Raw genomic sequence first — 21,848 nt, 5'->3', positions numbered from 1 at the left:
TTAGCTGTACATCAACAGTATATGTTGATGTACAACTAACAAAACATGCAAACAGCATGTTTTCTCCTTTTTTCAGTCTCCTTTAGTGAAAGTGTATATTCGATGTTATGCACTTTCGCTAAAGTGTGTTTGTCAAAGTACGGCTCGATGAACTGTGCTTTCGACATTCTAACAGAGACCCATATGTGTGTGTGTGTGTGTGTGTGTGTGTGTGTGTGTGTGTGTGTGTGTGTGTGTGTGTGTGTGTGTGTGTGTGTGTGTGTATACATATATATATATATATATATATATATATATATATATATATATATATACAAAAAATGCAAGCTGATAGTTTCATTAAAACAGAAAGGGATGATGATGAAGTGGAGGGGTTCAGGAAATAAGGAGAAAGTGGGATTAAGGATAATAATAACATCCATGCATATTATTTATATTTTTATATTCATAAAGTAGCAGAAAATATTCTAAGAACTAAGCTAACATGAGAATGAAGGAAGGGGATTTTGCCAACAGGGATGAATGCAAGTAGGGGTACAGAAAATATGCAAGATGGGGATGGCATTTCAAGAGAATCATTAGAAAGCAGATTAAAGCAGACATTCTCAAAGAAATAATTCAACAACTTCAGATTAAAATTACTGGCATAGAAACTGCTTTAAATGATGTAGATGGAAGATTAGAGACAGAAGGAATGCAGACAGGGTACTTGGTGAAGCAAAATACATGGTTATTAAACAAGATGAATGATCTGGAGAGTAGAGAAAGGAGACGTAATATAAGAATGTTTGGAGTACCTGAAAAAACAGTGGGAGATTGCGTCATATCCTTTTTAAATACTCGCTTACCCAAGTTCCTAAAACTACAAGAAGGGCTTTTGTCTGGGAAAGAAGCAGCACACAGAGCTATAAGTGAAGCAATAGCTGCTACTACAACATAGTCTGGATCCGTAGTAAAACTTTCTTTCATTCATGTTCTTAAAGTAGTATGGGAAAAGCACCCTTGCAATCTGGACAACACTACATAAGATTTGACAATGATTACTCTATAAAAACTACTGAACTGAGTAAAAAGTATGGCCATTAGTGAAATTACTTAAGCAAAATGGAATTAAAACTCAGATAATTTTCCCGGCAAGAATAAAAATTCAGTTATCTAATGGAATCAGAATTTTCAACAAAATTTAAGAAGCAACCTTCTTTATATTGAAAAAAAAAAGTTATACCAACTACAGAAGAGATGGACTGCACGTCACCTATTCTGAAGAGATTCTCGGAGAAAACTGACATGAAGAAAAAGAAACGTAAAATGGAACTAACTACAAATTCTTCCTCCAAATCATAGAAAACCTCCCATCTCAAGTGAGCTGAATATTACTAGTGTTATATTACCGATACCTAGAATTGTAATGCAAGAAGGACATAATGCTATAAACATTCACACAACAATAAAGTATCAGACATAGATATATATATCTACATAACGTTTTACAAAAGCTACTACTTACATGTATTCTACTGTCATAATGCTAGTCTTTATTATCTCTATTATACAAATATAATAGATATCTTTGAATATTAATATCAGAAAAGTTTAATAATTATACCAATGTTTAAAATCAATAGACTTACATATGTGGGGTAAAGGAACGTGTATAAAATAAATCTAACTTGGCATACTTTGAGATTTTTAAACTCGAGTGCTTAATAGGCTGTGGTTTCAATCATGCCAGGGGTTAAATGTGGGAAAGGAAGAGCAAAATAAGTGACTTGAAAGTAATTGGAAAAACAACCAAACTGGCCTTCCTCTTTCTTCATGGAACTTACGTTATTGAGTGTTTATTGAAAGTAATTGGCTCAGTTGAACAATTGATCAATATATCACAAGTCATTTTGCACTCAAACACACTTTTCTAAGTCTTCCTTTCCCACATTTGGCTCAAGCTATAGCCATTGATTGCCGACTATGCACAGCTTCTTGGATGAACGAGAGAGAGAATGACTTTTGAGACCAGGCAGTCAGTTGATAGTCCAGGTTATAAGTCCAGCACATTTATAGACTCTGAGGAATCCCCTGGGCTCCAGCTAATAAGGAGTGTTGAAACCTGTGAGGAAGAGACACTGCAGTCTCAATCTTTAACAGTTCTGAGAGGATGGAGGTCATGATACTAGTACTGACAAACACAATGAATCCTTTGTCCATGGCAAGTCCTGTACTGTGGAACCTTACTTTACAAAAGCAGTCTGTCTTATGAAATCCACTTGGAAACGACATTTTCATCCTTACTACTACCCTTGAAAATGTGTTAATGCTCATCTTATAGAATAAGAAAGGTAAACCATTGAAGAGCACTGAAAATATTATAGAGGATCAGTTTAATCCTTCCTTTTCTGCCTCTTCTAAACGTTTCTAATTGTTTAGGATTAGGAAAGAAACAGTTCAACAAGGAGGATCTGGAAAAACACCTGATCAAGTTGTCCTCCAAATCCTGTCTATTAGCCCCCCAGGAGAACTTCTGCCCAGTAAGCTCCTCAAAACTCATGACTTTCTTCCTTTGACCTTTGTGATGGATTCGGCGAGTTGGATGCTGGACTTTGTATCAGGAGCACAAATATTACATTTACTTGGGATCCTCAGCTATGTCTTCCTGTGCTGTGTCTTGGGAGCTGTTTAGACTGTACTAATGCCTGTTTGCCAAAGGGATATTGGAGATTGTTCTGCAAAGGGAATGCAGAAAGGAGTTGTGCTTCTTTTTCCTCGGTGCCAAAGATTGTGTATGTATGTATTTTGAGGTTATGTAGAGTTCTGGACCTAAGTAATTCCAGCCTTAATTTCACTAACATCAGTTAAGTTACATATGTTTTTTGTTGATGTCTTTGCTTCCACAGAACCTTTGACTGACTGTAGCAGAATAGTTAGTGGCCTGTTGACATGTCATTATCTGAGAGCTTCACATAAGGTTTCTGATCTTTGCTGTTGTCGGACTGCACTTAAAGCCGTTTGGTATTTTCTACTGTAATTGTTTTCACCAAAATGTAGCCAGTTGTAGTGAAGTCCCTGTGAAGGTGCAACCTTCAGAAGTTTCCAGACATGGATGAGCACTTGATGGTGGTGTTAGCTTGTGTTACTTTGTATGCGATGACTTTGAGTTCCCATTAAGTCAGCAAGTCCTCCCTACTACTACTGCACCATATTATTCTGGACATTGTTCATGGTTATACGTTCCAACTTTTAGAGAAGGCCCAGCAGCTTTGAGATTTTTGCCTTAAATGACACCTCAGAGACGTGAGTTTAGGCTCTTTTGTTTTGTCTCTTGGGGCTTATGGCATTGGCAAAGTTCATAGTGCCATGCATCCCCCACCTTGAGTCATGTGCTTGACAGGTTGACAGTTTCCACTCGTCATTTCTTCTTGATTCTTTTTACCTTCGACCTTTGTCTTTCATCTTTTGGAGTGATGAGTCTTGATGTACAACTTCAAGATAGCCTTTCTTGCCCTTTTCTCTGGGGTTTGTTTGAAAGGTTTTCCATTTGTCGTTTTGAACTGAGGGTTGTGTTTCTAGCACTTTTTGCCTTGAATGCAGTCTTAAAACTTGAGACTTAATTCGTGAGATTAGACTGTCATGCAGTGGAATGGTACCGGAATAAGTGGAGGGAGATGTTGCTTTGTTACCTTGCAGGGCAGTAATGTATGTATAGGTATATGTGTGTGTCTGTCTGTCTGTGTTTGTGGTGTGTGTATTTGTTGTGGGAGGGGGCACCAGCTGAGGCCATGGTTTTCTTTTTTGGCTGCTCATATCTCAGTGAGGTTGTGTGTTCTAAGGGACACATGCGTCACAGCTGGACCTCATTCTCAGTGTTCAGGCTATCTTCCCAAATGACAAGTTGTATATGTGCAGTGCACAATAATACAGTTTTATTTAAGCAGCCTAGAGAAAGTGGACAGTAGCTGGAGTTTCAGTGGAATAGTGGTAAGGAGTTTCAGTGGAATAGTGGTAAGGGGGGTGACAAACCCCACCTCTCTTCATTTCTTACCTGCTAACAGAGTCCCACATTAAAATGCCAGTGCTTAGTTTCACCATTCACTGGTGGTTAGGAAAAGGTATAGACTGTTCTTGGCCCTTCCAAAGATTTTTCTGACCCAAGTACAGGACATCCAATGCTATGGTAAGACAGCTGTCCCTACCTGAAAGTGTAGTTGTTGTGTTAGTTCCTGTTCAGCCAACAGAACTCCCGAGGTCTTAAAATCTATAGGAAGCCTTCCACTCAGGTCATATATATGATCAAATAGAAAAAGGCTGTCTAGTTTGGCTGATATAAGTCATATTCACTATCTGTTCTTAAATCTTCCAGAATTGTCTTGCCTACTGCATGAAACTGTTTAATTTTTCATTCAGCCCTGTGTTTACCACCTTGGTGCATCATGACCCAATGGAGGTCAGTAATGTGGCATTTCATAGACCCAGTTTTTAAAGGGGATCATTGATTAATTAGTAAAGAGCTTTTTGAAGTGAATCTTTCTTGACTGGCATATGTTAAAGAACCTGTGTACACCTTGGGACCTGATCCTCAGAATCAGTGTGCTATAATGTCCTTCTTTCAAACCGACTAGTTTACCAAACTAAACTTTCATTGTCTATCACTTCTGAATGGTTGGTATTCAAGCTTCAGGCTTTTCTGCGCAAGGACTCCCACATCATCTTCTGTACTGATGATGTTTGTAATCAAATCATCTGCTTTTTAGTTTTTTTTTCCCTCTGAAAGATACTTTCTTAGCTTTTAATCAGTCTGTCCACAATTTCTGAGTAGAGAATGAGGGTATAATGTGCACCCCCTAATGTAGGGCATAATTTAAGATTTTCACAGGAGCCATGAGCACAGGAAAATGGACCAGCTGCTCCCAGATGTTCCATCCCTGGATGGCTTGCCAGTTATGTTGCCTTGTATCACCAGAAGGCTAATAGGTCCTTGTCTTTAGTGGTGGGCAGGATCTACCTGGGAAGTGGCTATCCTGAATACATATTTCAAGACTAAATCCACAGTAAACAACTATACCTTGGACCCCTGCTTGTTTACATTTACCAAGTGCTACAGTTTGGACTTCTGCTCCAGTAGCAGAGTATCTTTTTGGAAGATTGTTCTTCAACAGCATCTGTCTTTGAGGTTCTTTGTACCTTTAGAGATGTTTGGGACATGCTTATAGCTACAAGTAATGCAGTCACAGGCACTGCATTCACAGTACAAGATCGGTACAGGAGTACTGACTCTATCAGTGGGTCTTTAAAGGGGACTTTGCAGTCAGTACATAGTTTCATCCCAGCAGCTGCAGCACTGAGGCAACACAACCTCCCTGTTAGTGAATGTGTTATAGCCTTGTCATTCTGTTTTCATTTAGGTGTTACTCCCAGGTGATGGGGAGGGGGGCAAGAAATGGTGCTGTAATGTAGGTGTAATTAATTTGTTGTGATGCCAAAATGCCATGCAAGGACCAAAGCTTATTCTAAGCATGAGACCACACATAATTTTAAGAAAGAATGGTCAGGAAAAAAAAGGTTCTGTGGTAAATGTTCTGCCCACTAAAAGGTACAGAGAACCCCAAAGACAGAAGATAGACTTTAAGACGAGATGCTCTGTGGTGGTATAGATCACTGAGCACTCAAAATGTTTGCCATTTTAGTTGTGATAATTTTGGAGCCTGATCCCTAAATGTTTATCTTCCAGGAAAACTGGACTTTTTGTACATCATTCAGTTATATTTTTCTTTAGAAAGCAGCATCTGTGTATTTTTTTGTATTGTAGATTGTCAAATTTACAGAAGTCCTTTTGCTTGTAATTATATGTAATATTTTACAGTTTATAGTTTTAGAAAAGTAATACAATATGCCCCCTTTTACGTCCTTTATAAGTATATTGCACTGTAAGACATGCATTTCCAGTTTTAGAGCCAATGATGGAAAATAGCCTGTTGGATCCTGCCACCTTGTGGTAGATTTGCCAACTGCATTGCTAGTAGACAGCCATTGAAATTTTACCAGAAGCACAGAAATATTACAATTCTTATCCAAGTGAAACACAGAAATCCATTTCACTTTCATTAACTGCTATTTTCTCAGAATTTTACATTGTAATGTAGCAGGGAAAATTAGCATATAATATGCTTGCAAATCTGACCTGGACGTCATTGTTTAGTGCCTTTTTTCAGCAAAGGAAACATGGATGTTGCACTTATTTGCGCTGACTTTTATTAAATATAGTACTTAAGATCAGATAAGACTAATTAGTCCCCCCTTTTACATGAATATAAACTGGTGCTGAAAAAAGTCTGCCCATTCAGATTTTACTGTTTGCTTTTTTGTGTATCCTACAACTGCACTATATGGCAGATGTAGAGATTTTGCTGTGATTACATGCAGGCTTCTTTTCAACCCCCCTTCCCCCACCTCAAATATAGATGTTTTTCGTGTTTCACTGTTGCAGTCATTACATTTGCGTAATCTGCTGGCAGGTTGCCCTCAGTCGGCCTGAATTCCAAAGTCTTGGGTCCTGCGTCGTTTGCTGTCTTCTCTTCCATGACGTCAAGTCGTCAGAGGTATAAAACATGCAGCCGACGCCATTTCCTTTAGTCTTTCTTGCTGCGCAGTGCCCGAAACAGAAGTATTTCGCAAGTGCCGGTCGGCCGACAACTGAAATATTCGTGTTTGAGATTCAGAACCGAAGTCTTCAGTAAAGCTAAGTACCCCGTTGGGGAAACTTTTTTCTTGCTTTTTACCAATGTCAGAAAAAGTTAATAATTGTATTACTTGTGGGAAGCAAATACCTCATAAGGATTTCCATTTATACTGTATTCCTTGCCTAGGCCCTGATCACAATGTGCCTGGCTGTCGGTTTTGTGCTAGATAGGCTTCTTTTCAACCCCCCCACCCCCCACCCCAAATAGAGTTCTGCCCTTTAGTTCATTGTCTTAGTGAAAAAGCAGCCCAATGGCTGCTTCTGGTGCTCACCAGGGAACACTGGGAACAGGAAGGCTTTAGTGCTTCAGGAATCAGGAGAAGAAACAACAAAACTTCGGTGACATCTTGAAACAAAATGTTCTTTTGCAATTAGTGTGGTGGATTGTGGTTATCCACATATGAACTTGCAGTGATATCACTCCATTGCAGCCCTTTTTGCAATGACTCATTCCCATCTCTTCCACCAGAGACAGAGCATGAGAAAGAGACATCTGCCATTGAGCATTCTGGTCTCCTTACATGACATTCCCCTTCTGACACAAGCTCATTCTTACCTCTGACCAAACAGTGCTGCAACCTGTATGTCAACCTCTAGCCTTACATTTATTTTCAGGCAAAGAGTTAATATAACATGTGGAATGTGGGTATCGTATAGTGTTCAGTAAAGCAACCTAATTTGCCTAGAAGGTACTATTAATGGCTTTAGAGATGCCAAGAGTACCGGAAATGTTGACAAAGGGAATTCTGTTGAAAATAATCAGAATAACAATGTAGATAGTGGAAATTTAATAAATGAAGCAGGGGAAGGTACTAGCAATAACAATGATATTTCACATGGTCCAAACACCCCTTTTCCCAACAAGTTGTCCAAGACAGACAACAATGTGACCACTACCAAAGGGAAGGGTAACCTGGGGAACAAAAAGAAGGGGAGATATCGAAAGAAATAGTACCTTTTTGCAAAATATGCAACCTTAGTGATTTATCACTTGGTGAAAGTCAAACAAAAGCTTTGGAAAAATTTTTTCTTTTGTACCTTCTGTTAAAGCTCCATTAACTGATACTATGTTAGATTTGAAACTATACATCCGAAAATTAAATCTTAGATATGTTTTAGACAGAATGCAACATAGAAACAACACTGAATGTAGAAAAACAAGCAATGTGAACTCAAAATTGACATCGACACTCAACATATTTAAAGAACTGTGTGAGAATGACATCCGATGTATATGCAGTAATCAGGGGACACATACAATTCATAGTAAAAATAAAAACAAAAATAAAAGTAAAAGGTATTTTTGGGACCAAAGAGAGATGAAAATTTTAACTGACTTGAGAAAGAGTCAACAGTATAGGTTTATGAAAGCTGATAAGGGTAATGGCTTGGTCATAATGAGAATATCTGACTACCAAACATGTATCAAGGAATTACTAAACAAGAAAAAGAATTATCAGTTAGTCAGCAAAGACACAGTGAGGAGAAACTTTCACAATATAGACCAACTTTTGATGGAATTGTTAAACAAAAATTATATTAATTTAAAAACCTGTGAATTCCTTTACGTGGAAGAACCTTGGTTAGGTGTTTTCTTTAGTATTCCAAAGACACATAAAAATGTGACCAACCCACCCTTTAGACCCATAGTGTCAGCCAAAAAGGGTAAACCTTTTACGATCTCCCATTATTTGGACCATTTGCTGAATCCCTTAGTTGTTAAGACACCATATTTTTTAAAAGATTCTTGGGAGTTCTTAGACCTTCTTAGAAATTACACTTTTACAGGTACGGAAACATTATTAGTTACCGTAGATGTAGTATCCCTGTATACCTCTATTGATCAAAGTATGGGGATAGAAGCTGTGAAATTTTTTTGAAGGAACACACTAAACTTGAGAACATAATGGTACAGTCCATTTGCCTTTTACTTGATTTGGTGTTGAAATAACTTTTTTTTGACGGAAGAATATACTGTCAGACTTGTGGGGTTGCTATGGGGGCTAAAGTAGCACCGGCTTTCGATGATTTAGTGTTAAGTTGGCGGGAACTGTCCTTCCTGACAAAACTGGAGAGATTTAAATATGTCTCCTTTTATAGGAGGTTTATCGATGATTTGTTTTTTGTCTGGAATGGATTTACTGATGAGTTAAATCTATTTTTGGATGATATGAACAGACACAGGATGGTGGTGCTGCGGTAGCGTTGTCGCCTCACAGTTAGACGTTGCCCGATCGATTCTCAGAGCGCCTTCTGTGTGGCGATTTGCGTGAACGGGCATTCCTTCGTTGAAGGTTGTGCGTTAGGCCCAGCAAGCCAGCACGTAAAACTCTACTGCCAATCATTAGCAGATCGGAGTTCCACTGTGGCGACCCCTAACCGGGAAAAGCCGAAAGACACAAACATGAATAGACACAGGATGTGACTGAAGTTCACTTTAAGTGAAGTTGGCACGAATGTGCACTACTTGGACTTGAATATAAATATGAATCTTGAAGAAAAAAGATTAATCTGCAAGGTGTTCAGAAAGGACACCTATACTAATAATTTCCTTCATTTTGAGAGTGGCCATCCTTTATTCATGAAGTTGAACTTGGTCAGAAGTCAAATTATACGACTCAGTAGATTAATTTCAGATAATGAAAATTTCATTTGCGAGGCAAACAAACATATTTTCATGTTTGTCCAGAGAGGGTATCCATATGAAAAACTGAAGGAAAATTTCGAACAGATATTATTGGTTAGGATGGAAAAGTTCCCACCAATTTTAACCAATGGGTTTATAACTAACAACAACAGTGGGAAAGTAAAAGAAATGGACTGTGCCTTTCCTGTTCCTACTAGTATTGATTGCTCTATAGCATCAAACAGGGTAATTTCCAACAACTGGAAAGTCGTTTTGGGAAACCGAGACTTAGCTAGAGTACTAGGGGACCATCCACACTTCATTTATAAAAAGGTTGCAAGTGTAAAGTCCATTTTAGAAACAGGAGAACACAAAACTGTTAGAGGAGCCACTGGCAATTATCCATGTTATAACTGCAAACAATGCAGGTTTATTGATTCATCAAAAACATATTTTTCCCACATATTAATAAAATGGTGGTCAGTAAAGGCAGATACAACTGCAAAAGTATGGGGGTAGTATATTTGGCAACCTGCTCCACCTGTCATAGTTTCTATGTGGGGAAAACAATCAGAGCCCTTTATAAAAGGATTTATGTTTATAAAAATAAAATTTGTTTGGCTATTAGAAATAAATATACTAATAATGCTTTAGTCAAACATGCTTTGGAGTGTTCTAACTTCAAGAAATTTGTATTTTTAGTGTGTGATGAAATAGATTTGTCTCCATTTGTCACAGAATTTAATAATGCCCTGGAAAACAAGGAGCTTAGATGGCAGGTTTTCCTCAGGGCAGATCACATTCCTGGTGTAAATGAGACCTTAAATGTTAAATGTCTTTTAAATAACAGACTATATTATTAAATAGTTTATTTGACAAGTATTATTATAGTAGGCACACATTTGTATGTGATATATGCTTTTTGTATACATGTCAAGTGTTATATTTCACATTTGATATTTTTGCCTTTAAGAAAATGGTATGTATTAATGAACAATTAGATGAATGGACATTTGATTGGTTTATTTATTAATCAAATTTTGTATTTAAACTGGACTAATTGATTTACTGGTCAGTTCTGAAGAAGTTTGTTGTGATTAAAACAAAAGAAAGTGCTAACTTAGCTTTAACTTTTTATCTGTGTGGACAGTCATCATTTTGTCTTTTTTTCACAGTTTTGTTCTGAAGGTTATTCTGGTTTTCGTGAATTTGGTGGTTTTTACATAACCTAATTTGCCTAATTTGATTTTGAGTGAGTTTCAAGGCTATTGCAGCTAAAAGTTGCATGGTTTGAGGATGTTGTCTTTTTCTGGCCCTTTCATCTGGCCTACTTCTAAAGTGTACAGGGCAATTCCTGTTCTCTAAAGGCTTGTTCTCTGTTGCAAGTGAATACTTTCAGATGGCTAAGGGTGCCTTTCAGCTGTCTGGTGGCCATCTTTTTTTATTCAGTATTTTCTTCTCTTTATTCTCTTTAACCATCACTCTGTTTCTGCAGACAGACATTTACTTTCCCCATCCTAACAATTAATTGCTGTGTTAGGGGTTAGAGTCGCCTATTCACGGTCCATCGTCCAGTCAGGTAACCAAACATATTTTACCTATGACCTTGTTCCCTTTTATGCTGTTAGCCCTGCTGTTGTGGGACTAGAGATATCTACATGGTTCCATAGTTGCACTGAGCCCCAGCTGCAGGGTAAAATGTTGCCTAATAGGCATACTATTCCATGTTCTTGCAACCCTTTGAGAGCCACCTGCTCTATTCCCCCATGGATGGGAGAACTGACACTAGATGCTCACTTCCACCCTTTCGAGTTGCCTGCCCCAGTGCCAGAACTTCCAGGTAAACTCAGGGCGCAAGCCTTTTGACCAGGAAGCTGCCATTGTTTGGAGGCCATCTATAATTCTGTTTGGGCTGTGCAGCTTGACTGTCGCAAGTAACTGATGGGAGGAAATGTCTGCATCTGTCAGGAGTCAGTAGTTGTGAAGAATGCAGTTACATCAGTATAGTCATGGCTGGGTGGTGTTGAGGGATGGTGCATGTAAATGCCCAGTGTTGTTAAGAAATGACATTGAACTGACTCTACCATCCTGTATTGTTTGTAACCCAACAGAGGTTGTATTTTTAGCTAGGGATGAATCACTTAACATTGCTGCATAGAGTTCCTTTTGGTGCATAGCATTTGCCCAGATGCTGGCCTGCCATCTCTATCCCCATCTGGCTTCACTTACTTGAGCTTAAATCACTAGCTTCATTTGGAAGTGTGTCCATTTGGCACACCAGTGGCTGACATCTTGGAACCACATACTGCATGATCCTGTTTTGTTTTTGTCAGTGTCCATTTCGCAAGAGCTAAGCCATGGAGGTAACAGATTTTTTTTAAAAGTTCATCACTTAAATAATAATACTGCTTATTGGGTTATGATTTCACAACAACACTAGTAAATGAAATGCAGAAAGTGAATTTTGAGTCAGCAGTCTTGCATTGTTGTAGCTTTTGTGTTACAAGGCAATAAGATCATGAAGTTAATGAAGTAATATAAATAAATAACAATTATGGCAGGGGGAAGGCACCGATGGGAGATTCTGTTGTCAACAATGGAGATCGGAAGAAAGGAAGGTAAGGGAGTCTCCTACCAAAAGTGGGAGGATTCATATTTTTGCTTTCAGCAGGTTTTTGAAAAATGCATTACTTCTTCTGTGGTGCTTGCTGTGTGCGTGTTGAAAATAGTGCGTGTGTTTGTGTGTGTGTGTGTGTGTGTGTACTCACTCATGTGTGGCAAATGAGAAACTTTCACTTACTGCACCGGTCTTCTTTCTCTGAGAATTCTTCCTATTGGCTTCTGAAGCTTTGCAGATACTAATATAATTACTAACATGAAGTTTATAAACAAAAACATCTGACCTGTTTAATTGCTGTAATTTTAGTTTATTAATCAAATTTGTGAAACTGATGGTACACAAGCAGGTGATATTTCCATCTATTAGCCGTTTTATATTTTGCTTAAAATTAATCATGATGGTGAGCAAATTTCTACAGCACTCCTTCTGGATTATGACAAATAGGCACTAACGCTGAGTGTTGGAAAATATAGTACATTAAAGAACAGCTGACATCTCTCTCTGGAAACTTTAAAAAAAACATTAAAATGACAATAGCTTGGTTTGCATTCATTAGTTGATGTGTCTTTCTGATTCTTAATAAATTATTAATAATGTGTAAAGCAGTATTACATTATAATATTTTACATTTTAGCATCCATTTGGATTTGGCTGCCTTTGCTGCTTTCTGTAGCTCTAACCATCTGCTATGTCATCATAATATGATGCGTTAAAAGTAAAGGTGATGTCATGGATATTATATTATAACATCAGGCTAGATTACATAGTCAAAAGAATTGAATGTGTTGGGAACAATGTTTTTATTTCTGGGCTTATTAGTTTGGTATTCATGCAGTAGAAAAATAAAAAATTGTTTCAGGAACAAAGTTTTTTATTTGTGGACATATTTTTTGGTGCTCAGTTTTTAGATAAGTAAATATTTTAAATGTAAGTTAAAGTAAACCACGATATGATTTTTTTGAGGTTTCCTAGACGTTGTCAGCTGCTTTTTAATTCACATCACCAGCCTGTCTGTTAGTCTCTTAAAAACTGACATATTGTATCACATATGAATATGTATTCTTTAGAGTACCATAAATAAATGAATGATGTATTTGTCTTTGTAAAACTGCTGTTGTCTTTTTCTTCTGTTTTCTTCTTTTGTGCTTTCATTTTTATTTTGTGTCTTGTGGAAATTGATGCAGTTGGTTGCAGGTGCAGAAACTCAACAGACAGTCCCAGGAACATCACCGTCTGATGATGACCGGTCAAAATCAGCACCAACATCTCCTTGTGATCAGGGTAGGAAAATTAATCCTGATATGTAAGCAAGTATTCGTGGTCTTCTACCTTAATGGTGAAATGTTTTGATGCACACAAAAAAGGACAGCTGTTTATTATTTCTGTATTTAGTCTGGTTCATCCTTTAGACCTCTGTTCTTGTTTTGGTTTATTCTACAAGGATGATTTTTAGCTCAGAGTTGCACACTTCTGGTTCCAGTGGCCTTACCAGGATGAAGCCATAAATTAAAGGCTCTGAAGTGTGTTCAGTATGAGTTCTTTGCTGAGGCAACATCTATTTGCAGTTGTTAAGTCTGTTTCCTTCCTTTACTCGGGGTGCACATAGTCAAGTCTTGCAGATTGTCCTTGGTTATCAACTATCATGTTCATGTGAAACATAATTGCCCTGTATGCAGTAATACATCTACTCCTTCACAGTTTATTTTAAGGTGATGGCTAAAATACCTTATCCATTTTCCACTGTGTCTGTTAAAGCAGTCTGCAGAAAAAGAGTACCTTCTGGTTTCTTTTGCCTGTATCCCTCCTTACTTATCTTAGCATTCTTTCGCATTGTTCACAGCCCTGGCTCCTAGGTTAGTGGTGACAGGGTTCGTGATCTAAATACCTGACAGAGATCCACATGACCTGTGATTATTTGGGGTCTAGGGTGCTGGATGAGACAGTGGTGGAGGGCTTTTGAAGTGACTTTCTGATTTTGGGGTAAAGAATGTCTCTTGTTAGTAGAAGTGGGGTATACAGCATACAGCAGATGGTGTAGGGGCATGTGCCCAGCTCTGCAAAGTACATGCGTATGCCGTAACCTCAAAGCATGAGCAGAGTTCATGAGTGTGCATGTTAGCTGCCTACAAAAAAGCTAAAGAAATAACAGCAAGAAAACAACAAACCTGCCATGCATAATGACACCATAAACACTGCTAGACAAAGAAAGTTCCAGCAGGCAAAACCAAGCCAGGTAAACACTGACTAAAATGGAAAAAAAAAAAACAGGAAACCACAGAAAAACAGTTTATTCATAATAAAAGCCTTGAAAAGCTTATGCAAATATTGCTTCATTAGAAGATACACAAGAGGACATTAAAGTTCACATTAAATAGGCACAATTAAAATACTAACATCAGTACGAAAACAATCACTGATCAAGTCTGATTTCCTTTGTTTTTTAAGTACTGGTTTAATACTAACAGATCCTTTTAGCTTGGGATATTTATCTGTACACAGCTGACTTAAGAAGTTATATTCAGATGTTCAGTTTGCATCATTAAATCTATTCCTAAGAGCTTTCTAGCACAATTTGTAAAACCACAAAATTAAGCTGGTGCATTTCACAAATGTCACTAATACGTTTATAAAGTGTATTTGTATTCCTGTGCCTTCTTGTATCAAAGAGGTGATCACAAATTTGTTCCTTTAACTTACGATTTGACTTTCCCACATAATATGCTGAGTAGACAATGTATAGTGCAAGAAAAACAATATTCTTGGAATTATAGTCTGCAGATATTTTCATATAGTATTTTCTGTGTGTAGTAAGATATATAAATGTTCTATTTTTTATATATGAATTTAGAAAAAAAGCTACACTGCCTGTGTAAAAATTTCCAAGTCTTATTGTGTGAAATGGTCAGTAATACTTTACCCCAAAGTACTTTATGTGTTGGGTTGATGGACTGACTGCTCTATACCGTGTGATTTGTATATAATATTTCCATTTCTCTACCTTCATGGTGGGATTCGATTGTTTTCTTGTTAAAGTCCAATTCTTAACTGGTCATATCTCAGGCATCAGTTATAATTTCAATAAAAAATATTTACTTGTATGGCTTTTTTCATATTTACTAGTTTTACAATTTAACAGGTATTACAAAATGAATGCACTGTAATATACAATACATAATGTAAGTTATATTAAATCTTAATTTGTTATAAGCTGCAAATCTGAATACAACTTCTTTGAATAAATGATTCAAGTTATAAATAAAGAATGGAGACAGAACAAAAATTACATCAGAATAGAAAAAAGTAATTGACTAAAACGTAAAATTAAATAGAGAAATTCTTCCCTCTGCACATCTTTGCTTGGGTTTCTTACCTGAAAAAGATTGTGCCCCAATATTCTACACTGTTTCTGTCTTTCTTCTCTTTGTTTATTTCCTTTCTTCAAGGATGTGCATACTTAAATTTTACAGTCTCTGATAGGCACTTTTTTGTGGGTTTTTCTTCTTCTTTTTTGGCTCATAAAACACGTTCTTTATTTCACAAATGGGTGACTACATTTTCAGAGTTTGAAGATCCCAGTGGAGGGTTTTGCCAAACAACCTTAGCAAGCAAAATTGAAAATGCATTCTGAAGGTCCAGCCTCCATGGCCTAGAAGTTGAGATGGGCTTCCTTAAGTGACAGGTTATTCTGTGCACAGCGCATTATATTGTTATTACATTTACCGGGGGTTGTGGGACTGCACTCCTTTCCATTCACCTACCCTACTGTCAGTTCCCACCCATCCCTGCTACCTCTGGATTTAAGCACCCACAACCTCAACCCCCACAAAGACAACCAGTCATAACACAAATCTAATCTATAATCCTCAATTAATAGGAGCTGACATAACTTAACTCACTGTGTATTGTTAGAAAAATACCGGATCCAAAGCAGTGAGGTTGTGAATTATTAAAATTATGAATTTGTCTAGATAATCATGTTTTTAGTAGTATTTTTCATCATTTTTTACATACTTTATGTACATTTATCATTTTTACTTTGGCAGTATATGGTCTCGTCGCTAGCGCCTAGGTTCATGAAATATGATATATTTTAGTATTTTATTACTAATATTTTTATACATCATACTACCCATATGTTACTTGAGTTAGTGTGATAATTGAGTGTATGCTTTTAAATTCTATACATGGCCATAATCCTGTATGATTGGCCCATGGTTTACGAATCAGCATTGGTGTACTATTTAAGTTGCCTTTTTAAATTGTAGTTTGTCTGAGGAAGTCTGTGTATTATTGCAGACGAAAAGCGCTTTATGTATTAAACTTCTTTCTAGTCATGTGACTGCTGTGGTTTAATAATTCACAACCTCACTGCTTTGGATCCGGTATTTTTTCTGAGTTTGTGCTAGTTTGGTTTTCATTTGTTTCATGGCTTCCGGAACAGCTAGCAGCGATGGTTTTTCTCCTAATGCTACTCCAGCATTACTTAGGAGCTGTAATAGTGCTCTTCCAGCACCAGCTACTTTGTCCACAGCTGCACAGGACAGTTTATTTGACTCGCTATTCCAGAGGATGGAATCGCTTTGTGCGAGACTGGACAAGCTTGACACTCAACAGCAGGATATGAAAAATCTTTTCCTGCCTTTCGTGAATAATTCAAAGTCTACTATGCAACCAGTTAACACTCTTGCATCCCCTTCTTTACTGAATGAACGTAGTGAACTTGGCGGTTTGAATTCATCAAATGGTAGGGTGTTTCCTACTACTGCTCCTGACCCTTTGCAACGGCTAGGAACAAGTATTTTATTAAATCCAACTAATACATCTAATGTTGGCGTGGAACAACCTTTGAACAGTGGCATAGCAGGTGATTCACAGAGACAATCCTGTCTTACTGAACGAACGGAGCAAGTTAATAATCATGCGCCTAGCAGCCTGCTTGATGGGGCTCCGGTATTGGGCAACTGGCTGTCTGAGGATTTCGTTTTTTCAGAATATGGGCAAAGGGCAGCCCGCACGATGCCTAACAGCACACCTGACAGCCAAGAGGTAAACAATTTATTAGCTGATAAACTGAAAACATTTGACAAACTTTTACTTAAGGTCAAAAAATTAAAACTGGAAATTTCCTACTTTAACGAATGCATTGCTTGTAATGTCATCCCAAAAGGCCTGAGACATTTTCAATACCCAACAGGGCTGGTTTTGAATTCTGACTTTCACAAAGAGTTAATTAATCTCTTTGACCAACAAGGCCTGGACTTACTTAAATTAATGATCAAGCATTACTCACTATGGGTGGTACAATTAAATGAAGAAATCGCTGTTTTGGACACCTCTATCAAATCCCATGAGGAATTTAGCAGGTACAAATATGATTACAGTAGATGCTTTAGTAGCATCGACCAGTACCTGACTAAATTAAAGTCCAATAAGGTTAAGAAATTAGAGCGTGACTTGAAGGCGTATGAATTAGGGGTGGCTTATCCACCTCCTGCGCCTTCACAAACATGGAATCCTAACACCAACAACGTTAATATACCCACTACTGCTAGCGGTAGTGAGGTTCTACCCACTAACATTAGAGAGCTGGACTCATTCGGAGACACATTAGTGGATCATGGCGTTAGGAGGAGTGAGAGGTTACAGAATCGGAGACAACAACCCGCTTATAATGCTACTCACACTGGCCAGCAACAGGTTTTTTACAACACCAGCCGTCAGGGGGCCATCCCAAAACAGAGGAACAAATTACAGCAATCAACCAGGGCGAAACAACAGAATCAGAATTTTCAGGGACAGTAGATACTAGGTTCAATCGTAACCTGGCTCTACCTTTATACACCTGTGAGGCCCTGGACTGTACAGTCACTGTTGCTCCTAGTATGGATTTTTCTTTGAATTTAGCCAATAATTCATTGGTAGATGTGGTTAATACTCCGGTTCTTTCCATCAATGAAGTGGTGAAACCTGTGATTTCCACCAACCAACTAGGTGACTTTAATATTTTTAACTATTCAACAGTGTCTATCCCAGACGAACTTGCTGACTTTCTTTCAAAAGGGCATACCTATGTCCCCCAACAAAAGTTTGATTTAGTCAACACTATTATTGACATAAAAATGTTTGCTCGTAAATTGAATTTTAACCTGTTGTTTGAACCTAACACCACTAGTAACAATGTTCCCTACAATATCAAGGTCCCCAGTATGTTTAATCCGCCTTTGCACCCCTTAGTCCAAGCTTTTGAGAACAGTTGCGAACTTGATTTGAGATTTAGCAATTTGCATTACTTTGATTCAGGTACCAATGACTTGGCCAAAGATTAAATGTTATTATTGGAATTTGTTAAGTCACATTCCTTAAGAATTTGTAAGCCTGACAAGGGAGGAGGAGTTGTAGTTTTTGATAAAGTTGACTATTTTGATAGGATGCTTGACCTGCTCTCAAATGATGCATACTCGTTAAGTTCTAGATCTGAAGTTAATAATGCTTATCGCAGCATCAAAAATACCTTAGATGAAATGCTACTTGAGGGCAGACTTGACCAAGACCAACACAAATATCTTACTACTTTATTTCCTAGATTCCCTTGTATCTTTGGTATACCAAAGATACATAAGGACCTCCTCAACCCACCTATGCGTCCTCTAGTTGATGGACGTGGATCCCCCACTTACCCTTGCGCAAAATTGGTAGATACAATACTACAAAAATATCTGAAGGATGAAGAGCAAATATGTAAGGACTCCTGGTCTTTTTTAGCTAAAATAAATAACATTACATTTAACAAAGAGTATAATTTCTTGACAATAGATGTCAAAGATTTATATACGTGCATACCTTTACAAATAGCTATTGACTGGGTAGCCTTTTTTCTTAAAAGCAAGGGTGCCCCACCTCATGAAATATCTCTTGTTATTGAATTATTGGATATGATTCTATACAATAATTATTTTATATTGGGAGAGAATTTTTACCTCCAAAAAATTGGGGTGGCCATGGGGTCGCCCTGTGGGGCCAGTCTGGCTAATATTGTGATGTCTTACTGGGAAAGGAGGAATGTACTTAATAACTCACCACTTATGTCCAAGATCAAGTATTACACCCGGTACCTGGATGATATTTTCATCCTTTTAGAGGGTAGAGAAATTGATAGTTTACTATTATTAGATCATTTTAACAAGTCAACTGACTTTTTATCTTTTACTTCCACTTTCAACACTGAGGCGATAGCTTACCTAGATGTTTGGTTGGTGAAAAATTAAGTACTCAATAAATATGCAGCTAGTATATATAGGAAGCCAACACACTCTAATTCATTTCTTCACTTCAGTAGTTGCCACCCGAGCTACCAAAAAAGGTCAGTAGTTAAGGGCCAGCTCGTACGAGCAGCTCGGATGGTCAGCTTAGATGATGACTTCCTTAAGGAATGTAATATACTTAAGAATATGTTCCTACATAGAGGCTACCCGTTAAATTTACTAGACAATCTACTTAAGGAAGTTATTAATAAAAGAACAAGAGGGATGTACCAACCTATACTTAACATCGCCTCAATATGTGAACCTGAGTTTAGGTCAGAACCAGTGGGTGAAGTAAATTTATTACTTGACTTTCATCTTAATAATACTAAATTAATTCTTACATACTGCCCCACTAGCAGGTTTATTATGGACATTATTATTAAGAATTGGAACATGTTTCGTTCTAACCATTTAGTCCTTAATAAAGTGGGTGATAGACCTGAAGTTACCTACAGAAGAGGCAAAAATTTGAAAGGTTTATTAGAACAACCGGAGGTGAAATGTAGTCGAACCCCTGGTATGTTTAAATGCCAAAACTGCAACCAGTGCAGGTACATTTTTGAATCTAATAGATTTAAGATCAATAACATCAGATTCGACATTCGGTGTAGATGCACTTGTAACTCTAGAATGGTTGTTTACCTAGCATTATGCCAGAAATGCACAGGATTTTATGTTGGCAAAACTGAGCGTAGATTAAGAATCAGTAAAGCCAAACAGGAAAATGCTCTTGCCAAGCACATTATTCAGTATAAGGACCACCATTTTAGATACATGGTGATTGACCAGATGCACGACACCATCAGAGGGGCTCCCTTACATTTACTTCTGGAAGCATCAGAATTACGTTGGCAGATTAGATTAAATGCCTATGTCTTACCAGGTCTTAACGAAGGTTGCTCTATTAGCAGCCTCCTTAAATTAAAGAATTTGTCTAGATAATCATGTTTTTTAGTAGTATTTTTCATAATTTTTTACATACTTTATGTACATTTATCATTTTTACTTTGGCAGTATATGGTCTCCGCTTAAGCGTCTAGGTTCATGAAATATGATATATTTTAGTATTTTATTACTAATATTTTTATACATCATACTACCCATATGTTACTTGAGTTAGTGTGATAATTGAGTGTATGCTTTTAAATTCTATACATGGCCATAATCCTGTGTGATTGGCCCATGGTTTACGAATCAGCATTGGTGTACTATTTAAGTTGCCTTTTTAAATTGTAGTTTGTCTGAGGAAGTCTGTGTATTATTGCAGACGAAAAGCGCTTTATGTATTAAACTTCTTTCTAGTCCTGTGACTGCTGTGGTTTAATAATTCACAACCTTACTGCTTTGGATCCGGTATTTTTTCTGAGTTTGTGCTAGTTTGGTTTTCATTTGTTTCACTGTGTATTGTTACTGTACCAAGCAAAGAAACTTATCTTTATTTATGCCCCAAACATTTTAATCCATTATACCCTGCTAGTAGTTATACACCAGCATTACCTAATGCTCTCCTAGTCACTTTGTTCTACTTTCTTGTCTGTCTCACCAACTATCATACTTTCCCAATACAGAAATATACCTCACCCACTTATGCACATCTACCCAACAGATCTCCAGCCCACCTCTCACTTACCATATCACCTAGCCTCTACCACTCTCCCAGCATAGAACTGTTCAGCTACAACTATATAAAAGTGAACTTTCCAAACACCAGGGCACCAATAACACTAAAGCGAAAGCCAATGTGTTTATACACTTTCCTGCACAAAAGAACAACTTAATTAATCAGTGGATACATTCACCCAAACCATGGTCCCCTCCATCAGCAGCTGTACACTGACCAAACCACACTCGATGCTCATACTACTAACACACACATTTATCTTCCAAACATAATCTCCATTTGTTAAATATGAATCTGAGAAGCAAATGTAATAAAATCCATGACACCCAGGCCTACCATACCATGCTGTGCACGCTCCCAATATAGTCATAGCCAAAGAAACCTGGCTAAAACCAGAAATATTTAATAATGACATACACCCCTCCACGATTTAACATGATATGCATTGATAGCATAAACAGGTGAGTAACAGGTATTGCAGTTCTCTATAAAAACTCTAAATATAACCCTAATTAAACAAGAGATCCCAAAGTTTAACAATGCCGATATCATTTTACCAACACTAAAAATAATAATAATCTGCATCTGAGCTTTATATATCCCAGCAGGTAACAACATCAATACTGTAGAAAGTCTCACTCGCTGGATAGCTCATAATGTCCAATATGAAACCCTTATCCTTGGAAGCTTCAGCATAGACTGCCATCTTATAAACAGTACTGCCTCAACAGAATCCACAACTTTATAGGGCTTTACTCAATTAATTTCATCTCTAACTGGAATAGACAAAAACTCTAGCAAGCAGTTGTCCTTAGACTGGGTGCTCACCAGTAAACTAGTCAAAATAATTGCAGTTGGATGTTTACCAGACCGTAAGTGATAACCTGCCAACATGCACCATTAGAAGCTGTCATAGCCAGGGCAAATAAATGATATCCAACCAAATACAA

General features: G+C 37.5%; 1 protein-coding gene across 1 annotated transcript in view; it reads left to right on the top strand.

The window, feature by feature from the left end:
- Positions 1–21,848, top strand: part of PRKCE (protein kinase C epsilon) — a 3,007,622-nt gene that overhangs the window by 1,960,687 nt on the left and 1,025,087 nt on the right. The window contains exon 8 of the mRNA XM_044059920.1: positions 13,158–13,254. Coding sequence (XP_043915855.1) covers positions 13,158–13,254 — 97 coding nt within the window. The remainder of the gene's footprint in view (positions 1–13,157; positions 13,255–21,848) is intronic.

Source organism: Protopterus annectens, chromosome 1.part0 (genome assembly GCF_019279795.1).
Source record: "Protopterus annectens isolate FY-2018-M chromosome 1.part0, PAN1.0, whole genome shotgun sequence".
Taxonomy (NCBI): Eukaryota; Metazoa; Chordata; order Ceratodontiformes; family Protopteridae; genus Protopterus; species Protopterus annectens.
Note: the sequence above shows the minus strand (reverse complement) of the source record. Positions and strands in the feature narration are given on the sequence as shown.